The following is a 15,731-nucleotide window of genomic DNA, read 5'->3' as shown; positions in this document are numbered from 1 at the left end:
AATGTCAATAAAGGCTGTTAAGCTAGAACATACAAGATCCCATAAATCACTGCTATACTGTGCCTCTTTCAGTATTATGAATGGGTAGGACAAGGTCTGCAATATTAACAAAGCTTGGTTTTCTGTTTCTGAAAATATATGCTGGTGTTTTGAAAAATATAAATTCTTCCAGATTGTTTGTGGCCAAATTATCTCTATGTGACAACTACCATAGGTCAGGTCCATAACCACACTTGCTATAATGAGCAAATAAGTCCAGCCTGTGCAGAGAACAGGTTCTTCTGCACTCCCTTATTTAAAGTCCATTCATCACTGACAGGTAATCAAGCCACTTTTTCCTTTAACATTCACATAATTTAATATTCTCTATTATGGAAGTTAAACAAGAAAAAAACTAAACTAAGCAGTAGTTTGCATCATTATCTTTTAATTTCCTATATATTTTTACTCCATGCTTATTTTAGCAAAGTTAAGAACATAACAAAAGACTGTCATTTGCTTTAGAAATGGGTTTTGAGCACATACCTGTATATTAGTTTCATCTTGCTTTACTGTCCTTACCCAGGAACTCAGGAGAATGATGGACATTTCTTACTGAGCCCATATTTTGTTTTTCAACTCTATGCAAAATGACTAATGCAGGTGGTAAAGAAGGAAACATATAATTTATGTTTAAATTTAACTACAATTCTCACATGTTCCACATGTGACTATAAAACATTCTCCATCAGGAACACTAGCTCTTAACTTTCTTTTTACTTCAAGATTTAAGTTTTGAATACTTATGAAGGATTTTCATAAGGAAGTGGTTATAATGTATGTACTTTAAATGAAGAAAAGTTTTTTATCAGTGTATCAATATAGTGAAAAAGCAAAAAAAAAGTAGAAGATATACAGAGCATGTCTAAAGCCTAGTGAAAGACAGCAAGATGGAAACCTTAGTTACACAAAGTTAAACAGCCATACATTAGGCTACAGTTTCTGCAAATATTATGGTCATGATCATGAAGAGGTCAAAAGATAAGAGGATTGTTTGTCACTGAATGGTATCCTTCTCATCTTCAAAATAAAATTACATGAGCGATATTATTTGTTGTAACAACAGAAAACACAGTACTAATTGACATCTCCCCAAGGTGAGAAAGCTTTAAAACAGGTTTATCAATAGGCTTTCTTTCATCATAATATTTGGCCCACAAAAAAATATTAGGAGATGAAATGTATAACCTTGAAACTCTAGTGAAAGTGCTATATGCATGGCAGGTGCTCATATGTATGTTCAATTAAACAAATAAGGGTCATATACTAAATAGTTATAGTACTGATTTTGAGGCTAATGTCTTAAAAAGAATGTTCGTGTCTTTTGAGAAACATTCAATTTCCATCTTTCAAATAAAGCAATTCAAGACAGCTTATCTAACATTTACCCAAATTTTAGCATTTTGATGTGAAAAATTAGTATATAACCTAAAGTGTACATGTCTTTGGCCAGTTAAAGAGGAAACAATATGGGAATAAATGAAAGCAAGTTCCACATAGAGTAAAAATCAAAAGGTTAAGGAATAAGAGCTTCATATAATCTTCATTATATTCAGTCCCACTTAAATAAAAACAACAAATGATCCAGAGACACTAACAAAATTTTATCATTAAAAACACACGATTATTCATGTATTATCATCTGTACCTTGCACTCAGATTTAGTTACATACATTTACTAGTGTATTTGCCTTTAGGTGTTTAAAAATATAACACGAAACGTGCACCCTGCATTTCCTAAAGCATTTTACTGTGAACAATAACTTGAGTACAAAAATGAGAAGAGATTCATCAGAATTTCAAAGTAAAACCCTATGCATCACCTAATTCTATTGAAAACAATGCTAATGGCAAATTTCACTTATCACTTGAAACATATTTCTGCCCTTGGATACCAGAAGCAAATTAAAAAACATGCTGTTGCTCTGCTCTGGTAGAGCTGCAATGTGATATGTTTAAATAGTTCAGCATTCAGATTTAGCTTGCTTAAACTACAATATGGAATCAATACAATTGTAGAATTCAGAGCAAAATGCATCAGTAATTGCCACTGCAATTACTGCACTGAAATAGCAGTAACAGGATAGCCAAATAATTTTACAACATACTTTCCAATGAGGAACTATTTTCTTCACTGGTCAATTTCTTAAACTCAAAATATGTATTTTTAAGTGTAAATGTATGTGTGTGTATTATTTATATATATCCACATAATATACATACCACATACATAAAATCATTGTGTATAATATGTGGTATAGGTGTGTGTGCATATATACACAGTGATTTTATGACCTCTAGTTGTATAAAGCTTTTTACTTATAGAAATGTAAAAGATACGTTTCACCATTTCAAAAATACATTATTTTCTTACAAAAAGAAATCAAACCTGAAGTCTATTTTCGGAAGCACCTTAGAAAGTGGAACAAAGCCACATATTCCATTAAAACACTAATGTTTTTCCTGAAGAAAACAAGTCTTTTCAAATAACTCTACTTTCAAGTTTTGAAACTCAGAGATGTGATTAAAGCTCCAATTAAGCACCCTCTTTTATATTAAATTAAGCTGTACAATAACAATAATGAGGTAGTTAATATAGATAGCATCACATAAAATAATTAGCATCACATAAAATAATGAAAAAAACCTAAAACAGCATTATTAAAAATATTGATCAAAATTTCCTGCAAGGAGAAACCAGACATGATGCTTTAATGTAAACTTAGTTAAAACTCGTGAATAGGCTATGTTTGTGTCTTCTCCCTCAAAATTTTCATATAACCAACAGTATATTTAGTGGAACACCTACAAATTGCTCTCAATTTTTAGGAAGTGCATAAAACCACTGCCCCAAAAGTCACTGGATTAACTCACAGCCTTCTATCCTTGGTCTGCATTGTTTTAAATAATGGAAGTCTCTCAAATTATAAAAAAATTTGAAACAGGGGCATATACTAAATGTGTAAAAATACATGTATAAGGTTTTTCTGAATAGTCTATATGAGTATACTGAGGCAAGAACTTGGAAGATCTGGGGTTGGTTTCTTTTTAAGCAGATAATGCTGACCTCATTACGGGAACACCAGGAAAGTGTCACTACTTACAGATTTGGCAGTAGCAGAAATATACTGGACAACCATCTCACGCTTGGTGGTAAAATCTTTGTTTCGTAAAGGAGCTTTCCGTTCTTCATTAAGGTTCATGTCCTCCTGTTATAAAGAACATCTATTGTAAACATTAACACATTTCTGCTTAAGTTGCAAAATGATTAATAAATATTAATATTCTCTTTTAAAATAGTCATGCTGTGGCTAACAAGAAGGATCACTTTGGTGGATCTCTCACTATTATTTTTCACTCTAGATACCATAACACTGTATAAAATTTACCACATATTCATGGCTCTTATCTCTACCTATTCAACGCATGAGCAGAAATAATAAATATTTTTAAACTATTCCAGAGAATAAATCGACAGTTTTATAGCATACATCATACAACCGTGGCACAACTATTAATTTACACGGATAGCAAAAATAAACACTTTACTATTTGGCATATGCTCCCTTAGGATCACTATTATCCAGAAGAGCAAATATGATTTTTAAGCTGACAGGAAATATAGATCTATAATATGCCACTGAAGAAACATCCTTCAGAAGTTGCTGGATTTGGGGGCGCCTGGGTGGCTTGGTCGGTTAAGCGTCCGACTTCGGCTCAGGTCATGATCTCACGGTCCATGAGTTCGAGCCCCACGTCAGGCTCTGTGCTGACAGCTCAGAGCCTGGAGCCTGTTTCAAATTCTATGTCTCCCTCTCTCTCTGCTCCTCCCCTGTTCATGCTCTGTCTCTCTCTGTCTCAAAAATGAATAAACGTTAAAAAAAAAAAATTAAAAAAAAAAAAAGTTGCTGGATTTGGAAAGCAAAAAAAAAAAAAAAAAAACAAAAACATCAGAAATATAATCAGCTGTGTTTGGATGACAAAAATCACTCATTGGAGAAAAAAATACTCATTTACAAGAATACATTGTTTTGAAGTTCAATAAGTTCTTTTTTTTTAGGTGTAATAAGGTGGTTTTATTAAAGCACCAGGACAGGGGTGCTTGGGTGAAGTTCAATAAGCTTTAATTTGCCTGGGAATCTTCCTTTATTTTGTGATACATACACATATAACATTTTCACTATGCAAATTACTTTTCTTCATTTTGAAACTCATATTAACCCTTGCAACATAATAAGACACTTTTGAGGGGTCACAAAATCAAGTTGGAAATGGCAATGCTTCAAAAAGCAATATCAGATGAAAGGAAACTTACAGAATGGGTGAAAATATTTCCAAATCATATGTCTGATAAGGGACCTGTATCCAGAATATATAAAGAACTCTAAAAATCAACAATAAAAAGACAACCCAACTACAGGTGAGCAAAGGATTTGAATAGATGTCCCTCTCAAAAAGATATACAAATGGCCAGTAAGCACATGATGTTCAACATCATTATTCATTAGAGAAATGCAAATCAATACCACAATGAGATACCACCTCACTCCCACTAGGATGGCTAGAATACAGAAAGATAATAATAACAAACATTGGTAAGGATATGGATAAACTGGAACCCTCACACATTGCTGGTAAGAATGTGAAATGATGCAGCCACTTTGGATAATAGTCTAGCAGTTCCTCAAAAAGTTATGCAAAAAGTTACCTCATGACCCAGCTCATACCCAAAAGAAATAAAAACGTATGCCGACACAAGAACTTGTATATGAATGTTCATAGCAGCGGGATTAAAGGGTAGAAACAATCCAAATTTCCATCAAGCGATGAATGGATAACGAAAGTGGTATGTCCAGTCATAAAGAAGAACGAAGTACTGATAAATGCTATAGCATGATGGAACCTTGAAATCACATAATGCTAAGTGAAAAAAGCCAGTCACAAAAGACAACATATTGTATGATTTCCATTTATACTAAATGCCCAGAATTGGCAAATCTATAGAGACAGAAAACAGATTAGTAGTTGTTAGGGGCAGAGGAGGGGGAATAAGAGTACTGGGGTGTGACTGCTGATAGGTATGGTGTGTTTTTTTTTTTTTTTTGGAGTGATAAAAATGTTCTAAAATTGTTGTGATGGTTTCACAACAATTTAGTTTGAATATACTAAAAAATACACTGAACTATGTATTTTAAGACAATGATTTTATGGTATGTGAGTCATATTTCAACTTTATCATTTATCACTTTATTTTCTTAATGCTGGCTATTAATATTTTTTAATCAAGGAAAGTAATGGGCACTAAAAATATCAACATTATTTTTTTAATTTATTCATCTCTTTTGAGAGCAAGAGGGCATACTAGTGAGCAGGGGCGGCAGAGAGAGAGGGAGAGAGAATCCCAAGCAGGCTCCACGCTGTCAGAACAGAACCCGATGCTGGGCTCAATCTCACTAACCACAAGATCATGACCCAAGCAGAAACCAAGAGTCAGACACTTAAACACCCAGGCACCCCAATATTAACATTGTTTTTAAAACTCATATAAGGAGCAATGAAAAGAAATCAAACTGCATCTATGTATAGAATGGTAACTTCACTGACAGCAAAAGTCTCTTGATCTATATTTGCATGCATTGCAGTGACTCCTATGATTTGTTCAAGGTCAATACTTAATACATTTTATTTATATGTACATAGGATTCTTCCTAATCACCTGTATCACTAACTCTACCCCTATCTTTCCTATCTTATCTCCTTATTTCTCATTTGTATATTTTCCTTCTTAATGACTTACTTGAAGACAGAAGACATCTTTTTCCTCTCTCTCACAGGCTAGATTTAGCATTGTAGAGTCAAAGTAGAATCACAGAAAAAAGGCTGGATAGCACTTTTAATGTAGTCCACAGATGCTCTGAGTTGACTTCAACTAACAGAGAACCTACTACCTCACAGGCAGCCCATCCCATATTAGGGAAGTGTAATTTTTCCAACTTTTTTTTTGGAAGACTAAATGTAAAACGTGTACAATGAAACAGAATAGTAAGTTAAAGTGGCAGAACTTTGTCATCATTCTTTCTTCTCTACTTTCTAAATATTGAATCAATTATTTACTGGACAAGTGCCATGCACCAAGGACTATGCTACAGGAGTGCAAATTGAAAGACAGCTGTATCCACAAATTAAATGAGTTATTTATGAAGCACTTAAAACAATGTCTGATACTTAATAAATGCCTATTTGTTAAATAAATAAAAATAAATAATTCATGGTCCAGTAGGGAAAATAGATATGTAAACAGAGGCACATATTTTCAAAGAGGCACATATATGATAGTTTTGGAACACAGAGGATAGATGGAAAGATCAGAAAAGTCTTTACCAGGATTTGGGTCTTAAAGGATGAGAAAAATATTAGTGAAGCCAAGGAGACTAGCTAGGAAACCACAGTGGTCTTCTGTTCTATTTGGCTGCTCAACAGCATTTAATTTTAATACATCTTCCCAGTGTCATTCCCACCTAAGCAAGAAAGAATCCATAAAAACTACATTTGCCAGATTCCCTTATAACTAGAGTACAGACATGTGGCTTAGTTTCCACCAATGAAATGCATTTCTAGGATGTGTGGATTCAGAAGTAAACTATGTAAGGAAGCAGGCCGCAAGTAAGTGCCATTTTGCTGGCATGGGTGGAAATAAGAGGTGATATGGTTATGGAAGTGTGGGCAGCAGCTGCATGTTTTTCATAATGACAGTTTGACCAGGTGGTTCCAGGGTGGCAACAGCTCCTTCACTGAACTCTCTATTTCAGCTGTGTGGTTCTGGATGTTATTCCTGTAATATTATCTGAAGCTTGTCTCTACAACCCTCCTGATTCAAGAGCTATTTAATATATTTGATAGTTATATATAACTAGTCAGAAAAGATTCTCATATTCTATAACATAGGCTACTGAAGTAATTCATGAGACTAGTGATAAGAGTCTGAATTAAGAGAGACAGTAGTCAGTCTGGACAGAGGTTAATAAATTCAAAAACCATGTAAATGTTATTTGGAGGCATCATTCTCTCCTTAAAGCTAAGGTATACCTACCTACCTGCTTCAACTTATCTTCATGTGACATGGCTTACTATCCATATTTATTTTTCTCAACTACTCTGTAGTTTGATAAATACAAGGAAGGAAAGGACTACTAACTCCATCATCTTGAAATACTTTACCTCTATTAATTCAGCCTCTGATTTTATGACCTTATTGGCAAGCACATCATTCTGCTGACTCATAGTATGTTTCCATCAAAACCCCTAAGCACTGTTCACAAATGCTAGGCTAGGTTTCTACTGCCTCAAAACATTCTGGTTAAATTACAGTACCCTACAAATGTGGTTAGCATGAATCTGCATACCCTAAGTAGAATCAACTCTGGAATGCTAACAAGATTGAGTGTATCTGTACGCCTCACAGCCAGGCCTAAGAATGTGGCAGTACCACCTTCAGCACTCTCTAGGTAGAGAGTTGGCTCTCCTTCCAGTGATGTTTCTACATTATAATGTGCCTCCATTAAATTTTTAATGGTCTATAGTGCTAATATCATGCCATCAGAGTAAAATCATGGAGGTAGGCATGACAATAAAGGGAATATGAGATTATATGCCTCAGAAGAGTTCTGTCAAGTTAAAGTATGGTCATGAACACTAAGCTTGCTGTATATTAACTACCCTTCAAAGAATGCTAGATTTTAGTGTTATCATCACCTCTCTGGTCTCATTTTTTACCAGTTTTCATCTTACCCCTGTATTTTAATAATACAATATTGGCTGTAATTTTCCTACATATACTATGCTATTATACATTTCCATTACTCTGTTCATGATGCTGTTCTCTCTGCCTAGAATGCTGCCATCTTCATCACCCTCTCTATTAATCCTCTATTAACCCTCACCCCTTCTCAACCCACTCCATCCCACCCAAATCCTTATCTCTTATCCTTTTGATTCATCTTCAGATTTCCCCCTGAAACACCACACTGAGAAATGACTATCTGCATTCTAGTCTTCCATATTAATTCCTGTATTACTAGCACTTAAATTGAAACTATCTGATAAGTCCATCTTTTCTAAACTCTAAGCTAGCTTGAAGGCAGAATCTGGGTCTTTTTTACCTTTTTCTTATAGAGAGGAGGGAAAAGGACTGAGGGAGGAAGGGAGACAAAGGAAGAGAGAGAAAATGAATCTTAAGCAGGCTCCACGTTGCAGGGCCCAACATGGGGCTTGATCCCACAACACTGGGATCATGACCTGAGCCAAAACCAAGAGTCAAATGTTCAACCAACTGAGCCACACAGGTGCACACCCTTTTTTATCTTTAGACTCCCAGAAAAAAGTATAGTTCCTGGAATTCTCTAAGCATTTAATAAATACTTGTTGAACCAGTGTGAACCTTTTCTCTAAATATTTTAATTTGCTTTACAGCCATCAGCAATTTTTATACCTATAAATTTGCTGCATAAGTTGACTGAGAATAGGTACCATTCACATGAACAGAAAAGACCATAAAGACTCATTTTATTCTTATAGAAATAAGAAGCATACTGCTAATTAGGCAGCTAATATTTCCAAATCATTAACTCCAACTTTATAATACAATCATTAAACAGAGCAATAATCACAATTCAGTATTAATTGTAAACAATATAACTGAATGTGAAACTCTTCTAAACACACTAGTTCTTACAGTACTTCAAAACACAAAAGCAAGCTTTCAGTATGTTTAACATTTAGTTAATACTTCTATAATACATGAGAATATAGTATATTGTAGTTTCAAAAAACATTGTTTGCAGTCTAAATAACTGACCACTTACAATATTTTTAAAGCCATATTTGTAAACAATAAACCAATTTTTCTCCTTCCATATATGCCATGATGCAATGTTCAACACTGTATGTAAATTCATGTCCTCAGAAAATAAACATATTTTTAAAGTTATTACTGAGTAGCCATAGGACAATAAAGTCAAATCAGAAGGTTAAAAGTTGAACCACCTCCCTAATCATTTTTGTTCATTCATTTATTCATTCATTCTCTCTCACTCTCCTCCCATCCCCTCTCACTCTCCCTCTCTCACCTCATAAATGTTTACATGAGTAACAACATAATGTTTAAAACTTTCTTATCTTCCAAGACTATTTTTTTCTTAACTCTTCCACTGATTTCTATTTTGCATTATGATAAGTAAACGCCAACTTTTTATGTTTTCACATCTTTTTCCTTCCTTCTATAGATTTGCTATAAATTTCGATAAATTTTCTATAAACTGTTTCTGTTCTGCAATATGTCTTCATGCCAGTTGAAGGCTGAATTTTCCACTTGCTGTTTTAAAATCTGAACTTCACTACACCATCAAATGCTTGCCCTCTTCTTTCACTTCTCCATAGTAATTATTCAAGTATTCTTTATCTTCTATTTTGATGGGAACTGTATCCCTGAAGAGAATGAACCAATGATACCCTAGTACCTAAAAATATGCTCTAGCATGAACAATGATTATGTTATGTTTATTTTAAGGTTATAAATGGGTTCTTACAGCATTTGTTTAGTTTATTCTTTTCTAAAGATACATTCCATAATTCCTCTATCATCTGAACTTGAAAGGATTGAACATTTCTTTCTAAAAAACCCAATAAAATTATCAAAAATTTGCTCCATTATTAAGTAGTTGGCCAATTCTACCTGATATTAAATAACTACCTCAATGTTTTCAAAAGATCCAGTTAACTTTACCCATATAGACTGCAGCCATAGAACATATAAATCTCAGATGGAAAACAAATTTAAAGGAAAAAAATTGTCAAATACATTATCTCTGAAAACAATATAAAGCCAAAGGCAGGAAAAAAAGCATGACATTGAATGAATGTTATTGAGTATGGTACAAATCATCTATTTCTGCTTTCAGGTCTTATTGGAGAGATGCAACTTTGAATACCTACATATACCTCTTTACCATCAGTAGGGTAAATTCAGAATGTATGTTTAGATATTAGAAAACAGTGAAATGCTATTTTCACTTTCCCACAATCCTTACTCCTGAGCTCAACATGTATATACACAAATACGCACAAAAAATACAAGAAAATAAGTTTTAATATCTAACATGATAACACTGGATTCATAGGCCAAATGGTACATGAGGCATCTTAGGGAAAGAGTGGGGTATTCACAATGCAAATCTGTTTACTGTCAGTGTACTAAACCACACTGCAGCTTACATGTACTTGGTTTAATGCATTTATGGGGTATTTTATCTAGTTTTAACTAAATCAGTCATCAAAAATAACATAAAATTAAAAATCTGTATTCAAAGATTTCGGCAAAGACAAAAGATTGAGGATAGCAGGATAACAGCAAAAATTCAAGCACAAGCAGACAAGAAAATGTTAGACTGCTACATCTCCTTCTTGCAAGTCTGAGCCTTTCATCTATCACATCATATGATTAAAATAATAAAAATGTAAGGCTAATAGCTGACCACACAATATTAAAAATTATTAAGGTAGCTATTTGAAATATGGATGTATACCAATTATCAATGGTGATTCCCATTTTATGTGCATATTGTACCTTAAAATATTAGCTAATAATACTACAAAGCCACCTCAAACCAAGCATTCAGAACATGAAGAAAACTTTTTGAATTTTCTCAGCAATTAGAATCACATGATACTCAGGGCACCTGGATGGCTCAGTCGGTTAAGCATTGGACTCCTGATTTCTGCTCAGGTCTTAATCTCAGGGTTGTGAGTTCAAGCCCCACACTGGGCGTGGAAACAATTTTTTAAAAAAATCCAGCACTTTAGTGAAATTTTGTAAACTTAATGGCACGTGTTTAGAAGCCTCTTTTTGTGTGCTCGCTTCCGCAGCACATATACTAGAAGCCTCTTTTGGGGTGTCTGGGTGCCTCAGTCAATTGAGCATCCAACCCTTGGTTTCAGCTCAGGCTGTGATCTCACAGTTTGTGAGTTAGAGCCCCACATGGGGCTCTGTGCTTGCAGCTTGGAGCCTCCTTGGGATTCTCTTTCTCCCTCTCTATCTGCCCATCCACCACTCACGCTGTGCCTGTCTCTCTCAAACAAATAAATAAACTTAAAAAAAAAAGCCTCTTTTGAACTTTTTATTTCATTACAGCAAAAGACAAAGGTCCAGTGATATTGTGGAAACTCTTGGTAGAAGCAGCTGAAATACATGCAAAACAACATGACATTAAACTAAAACACATTCCTTTGTCAACAAATACCATCAGAAGACCCGTAGAAATCATTGCTTAAAATATGTCCATCAACTGATGAATGTAGAAAGAAATTGTGGTTTATATACACAATGGAATACCACGTGGCAATGCGAAAGAATGAAATATGGCCTTTTGTAGCAACGTGGATGGAACTGGAGAGTGTTATGCTAAGTGAAATAAGTCATACAGAGAAAGACAGATACCATATGTTTTCACTCTTATGTGGCTCCTGAGAAACTTACCAGAAGACCATGGGGGAGGGGAAGGAAAAAAAAAAGGTTAGAGAGGGAGGGAGCCGAAACATAAGAGACTCTTAAAAACTGAGAATAAACTGAGGGTTGATGGGGGGTGGGAGGGAGGGTGGGTGATGGGTATTGAGGAGGGCACCTGTTGGGATGAGCACTGGATGTTATATGGAAACAAATTTGACAATAAATTTCATATTTAAAAAAATATATACTAAAACAAGTATATACTTTTATATATAAAACATATATACTAAAACAAGTATATATGTTTTACATATAAAACATATATAAATCATATATATAAAACATATATAAACAAATATGTTTATATATGTTTTATATATATACAAGTATATATATTTATATACATTATGTATATTATGTATATTATATATTTACATATATAAATATATTATATATTTATATACAAGTATATATGTTTTATATAAAAATTTATATAAAACATATATAAATCATATATATAAAATATATAAACTGTGGGAGTTTTATTGCAGACTTGAATGAAAATACAGTTTAAAAAAACAACTCAACTTATATTATTTTGCTAGATTGTTTCAATAATGAAATATAGAAACTACTTTTCTTTGAGTCTCTAATGCAACAATCTAACAGAAAAAAACATTACCTATGTAACTGATTTACTTAATAAAAAGATGTTTTATGAAAAAACTGTAAGTGGAAAAGATTCCTAAGTAAGGTTATCCCACATGTAAAATTTAAGCCATTGCAAAAGGAATTGAAACCAAAGTACACAAAGTACTAAAGAGTCAATAATGTAGTTCTTTTTAATAAAAGCAAGATATTTCAAATAGTGTAGAATATGATATCTTGAAATGAAATAGGAAGCGGGCATGAAAACATTGTACCTCACAGATATTTCTGGTTATCTCAAGACAAAATATTTAAAAACTGCTGAAATTTAGCATGATTTAGGCATTTTTCATTCACAAAAATACTAGTAATCCCTCGAAAGTTTAACAATTAGTAAGAAAGTAACTGCTTTTCAAATAAACTTCATTAAAAACACACTGGCAGACCCAACTTCCCTGTCCGTCTCCTTCACCCTTTAATGACTCACCTCTTTCCCCTTCTTCCTGGCATCAGAAGCAATGTCTAACAGCAGACATGAGTAGACAAACATGGGTGTGAGGGTCTCCACATTAAGGATGTGGAAGGAAAAATGCAGAGTCCATGTCCCTTATGACATCAGTTGAAGCCCATTTCTTAAAGCCCATTTGACCCATGTATTTAAAAATATAAAAATGCAACACTCCAATTAGTTGCAAGAATAACTGACTATCATGAAGGAAGATGGAAATTTACTAGCCATGGTTCAGCAGAAAACATTTGCTTGATTCCTGGATTGGACTGAGAAAAGTTAATACTATGATTAATAAGTGTTGCTAATGATGTTCTTGTTCCACTTGGACCTACATATCTCTGTCAGATTTATGTTTCAACTATAATAGACATTAAACCAAATATTCAAATGAAATGAACTTAGAACTAAACCTTCTAATTATCATGGTCTTTAAACAAGACATAAAAACTAATGACACACTGACATTGTACTCACTAAAAAGTTAATCATAACAGCAAAGCCTTTTTGTGCCATTAATAAATAAATTCATTTTAAATCATTTTAAAATCTTATTCATTTCAGGGTGCCTGGGTGGCTCAGTTGCTTAGGCATCCGACTCTTGATATCAGCTCAGGTCATGATCACACGGTTCATTAGATCAAGCCCTGCACTGGGCTCCATGCTGCGTGTGGAGCCTGCTTGGGATTCTTTTCACCCTCTCTTCCCTCTCCTCTGCTCATGCTCTCTCTCTCTGTCAAAATAAATAAATAACCTTTAAAAATCTTGTTCATTTCATGTTTTTTCTCATTCTTTATTCTGTCTGTATTTTATATGCCTGTTACACACACACACACACACACACACACACACACACACACATATACACACATGTATGTATGTATAAAATTTTTAAATAAAATAGATTAAGGTTACTTGCTCAAACATACATTTTTTTTTTTCTAACAGGATAGTAAGTCAAAACATTTAGAGACACTACACTAGTGCAGAGGTTGACAAACTTTTTCTATAAAGGACTAGACAGTAAGTATTTTAGGTTTTGTGGGTCACGGGGTCTTTGTCACAACTATTCAACTCTGCAGTTGTGACACAAAAGGAGCCATCAATGATATATAAACTAATGGTTATGGCAGCATTCAAAAATACTTTATGTACACTGAATTTCACATAATTTTCATGTACCATGAAACAGTCTTTTGGGTTTTTTCAACCATTTAAAAATATGAAAACTATTCTTAACTTTTGAGCCATACAAAATAAAATCCTAGAGGCAGAGATAGTGTATTTGTCATCTTTATGTTCCCCTGGACCTAACAAAGTATCTGGCATTCAGTGAAGAGTTGTCAAATAAACTTCTCCATTTTTGAAAAGGCAGAAATCTGTCTTTGCTTTTTCTTTTTCACAATCACACCTTATGACCTGCTATATCACCCTTATCAGAACATAAGCTTCTTGATGGTAAGAGTTGCCCTTGATTTCTTCTCTGCTCTTTTTCCTCAGAGCTTAGAACAGTACCTGGCATATAGAAGGCATTGCACCTTGATAAACTAAATTGTTAAAACTTTGAGAATGCTTTAATGCCAAAAATGAAAGACTGAAAATTCATAAGTGACACTGGGCTTCATAGTATATTCATGTCTTTCCTGTATCCTGAGTCCCTGCACTGGGTTAAATGCTCACAGTAGCCTATTTCCAGCTATCCTACTACCATGGAAATCATTTTCTTTTTTTTTTTACTTTCCTCTCTCCCTGACTAAACTCTGAACTCTATGGAGGCACTGGAGGTACTGCATTTATCTTTGTATCTCTAGCATGCAGCAACATGGCACACTGCACATATAAAAAAAATGGTTATGGTGGGGCGCCTGGGTGGCTCAGTCAGTTGTGTCTGACTTTGGCTCAGGTCATAATCCCGCCGTTTGTGGGTTCAAGCCCTGTGTTGGGCACTGTGCTGACAGCTCAGAGCCTGGAGCCTGCTTTGGATTGTGTTTCCTTCTCTCTCTCTGCCCTCCCCTACTCATGCTCTGTCACTCTCTCTCTCTCTCCTCTAAAAATTGAATTAAAAAAAATTTTTAAAAATTTTAAAGAGATTACAGGCAACTTTCCATCATCAGTAAGAAGTAATCCATCCCAAACTAGTTTTACCTACCAACCAATATACTTCTGTTTTGCCTTCTATTTCCACTGAGTATATGTGCAAGGAAAACATGTTAATTTTATATTTAGCTTAAATGAAACATTATTAAAGATAGATGCTACAAAATGCCATTTTTTTTACATTTTTATGTACTTAAATTTAATTTCCAACTCAGCCACTTACTAGCTTAGGCAAGTTACAGAACTAATCTGTTTAGACTCTCACTAAGCTTCAATTTCTTTTTGTGAAAATGGAGTAAAACTATGTTGCCTGCTTTGTGACATTTTCATAAGGATCAACTGAAATAATACATGTAAACTGTTTAGTTACATGCCTGGCCAGTAAGTGCACAGTAAATGAAAGCTATGATAAATCACAAAATAACTTCTTCAGTGTAAACTGATTATGGTCAAACTAAAGATAACATAGAAAAAATATAATGTTCAATGTACAAGTAGACTTCTCTCAAAGAGATACAATCCTTAAAAATATGTATTGATTTTTTGGTTACTTCTAATCAAATCATATTTATCTGTTTTTCTGAAATTCCAAGGAAAGAAAAATTCCCATTGGGGAAAATGTGGCTCTCTGTTGTACCTCTCTTTAAATCACACTTATGAATCCACAAGCAAATCTTAAAAAAAAAAAAACATAATGCATTTAAACAGGATAGTGGTAATTTTCTCATCAAACATTAGAATATTCAAACCACAAAATGGAAATGTTGTAGCAAGTTTTACAACATTGTAAACATGGTACAGAAAGTGAAGAGTTTAGAAACTACCAAGAATCATTTTTGCCTAGGGCTACAGTTACAAAAAAGGCAGGTGCATGTCTGAAAAAGAGCAAGAAAATGGGGAGAGTAGCATAGAAAGATGTCAAAGATGGTGGGAATCAGA

General features: G+C 34.0%; 1 protein-coding gene across 6 annotated transcripts in view; it reads right to left on the bottom strand.

Moving 5' to 3' along the window:
- The window catches only part of DIAPH2 (diaphanous related formin 2), a 974,644-nt gene that overhangs the window by 880,117 nt on the left and 78,796 nt on the right, over positions 1 to 15,731 (bottom strand). For all 6 annotated transcript variants that reach the window (XM_049644714.1, XM_049644715.1, XM_049644712.1 and 3 more), the window contains one exon: positions 3,144 to 3,248. In XM_049644714.1, coding sequence (XP_049500671.1) covers positions 3,144 to 3,248 — 105 coding nt within the window. The remainder of the gene's footprint in view (positions 1 to 3,143; positions 3,249 to 15,731) is intronic.

This window comes from Panthera uncia, chromosome X (assembly GCF_023721935.1).
Source record: "Panthera uncia isolate 11264 chromosome X, Puncia_PCG_1.0, whole genome shotgun sequence".
In the NCBI taxonomy this organism is placed as follows: domain Eukaryota; kingdom Metazoa; phylum Chordata; class Mammalia; order Carnivora; family Felidae; genus Panthera; species Panthera uncia.
This window is presented reverse-complemented; position numbering and strand designations above follow the sequence as displayed.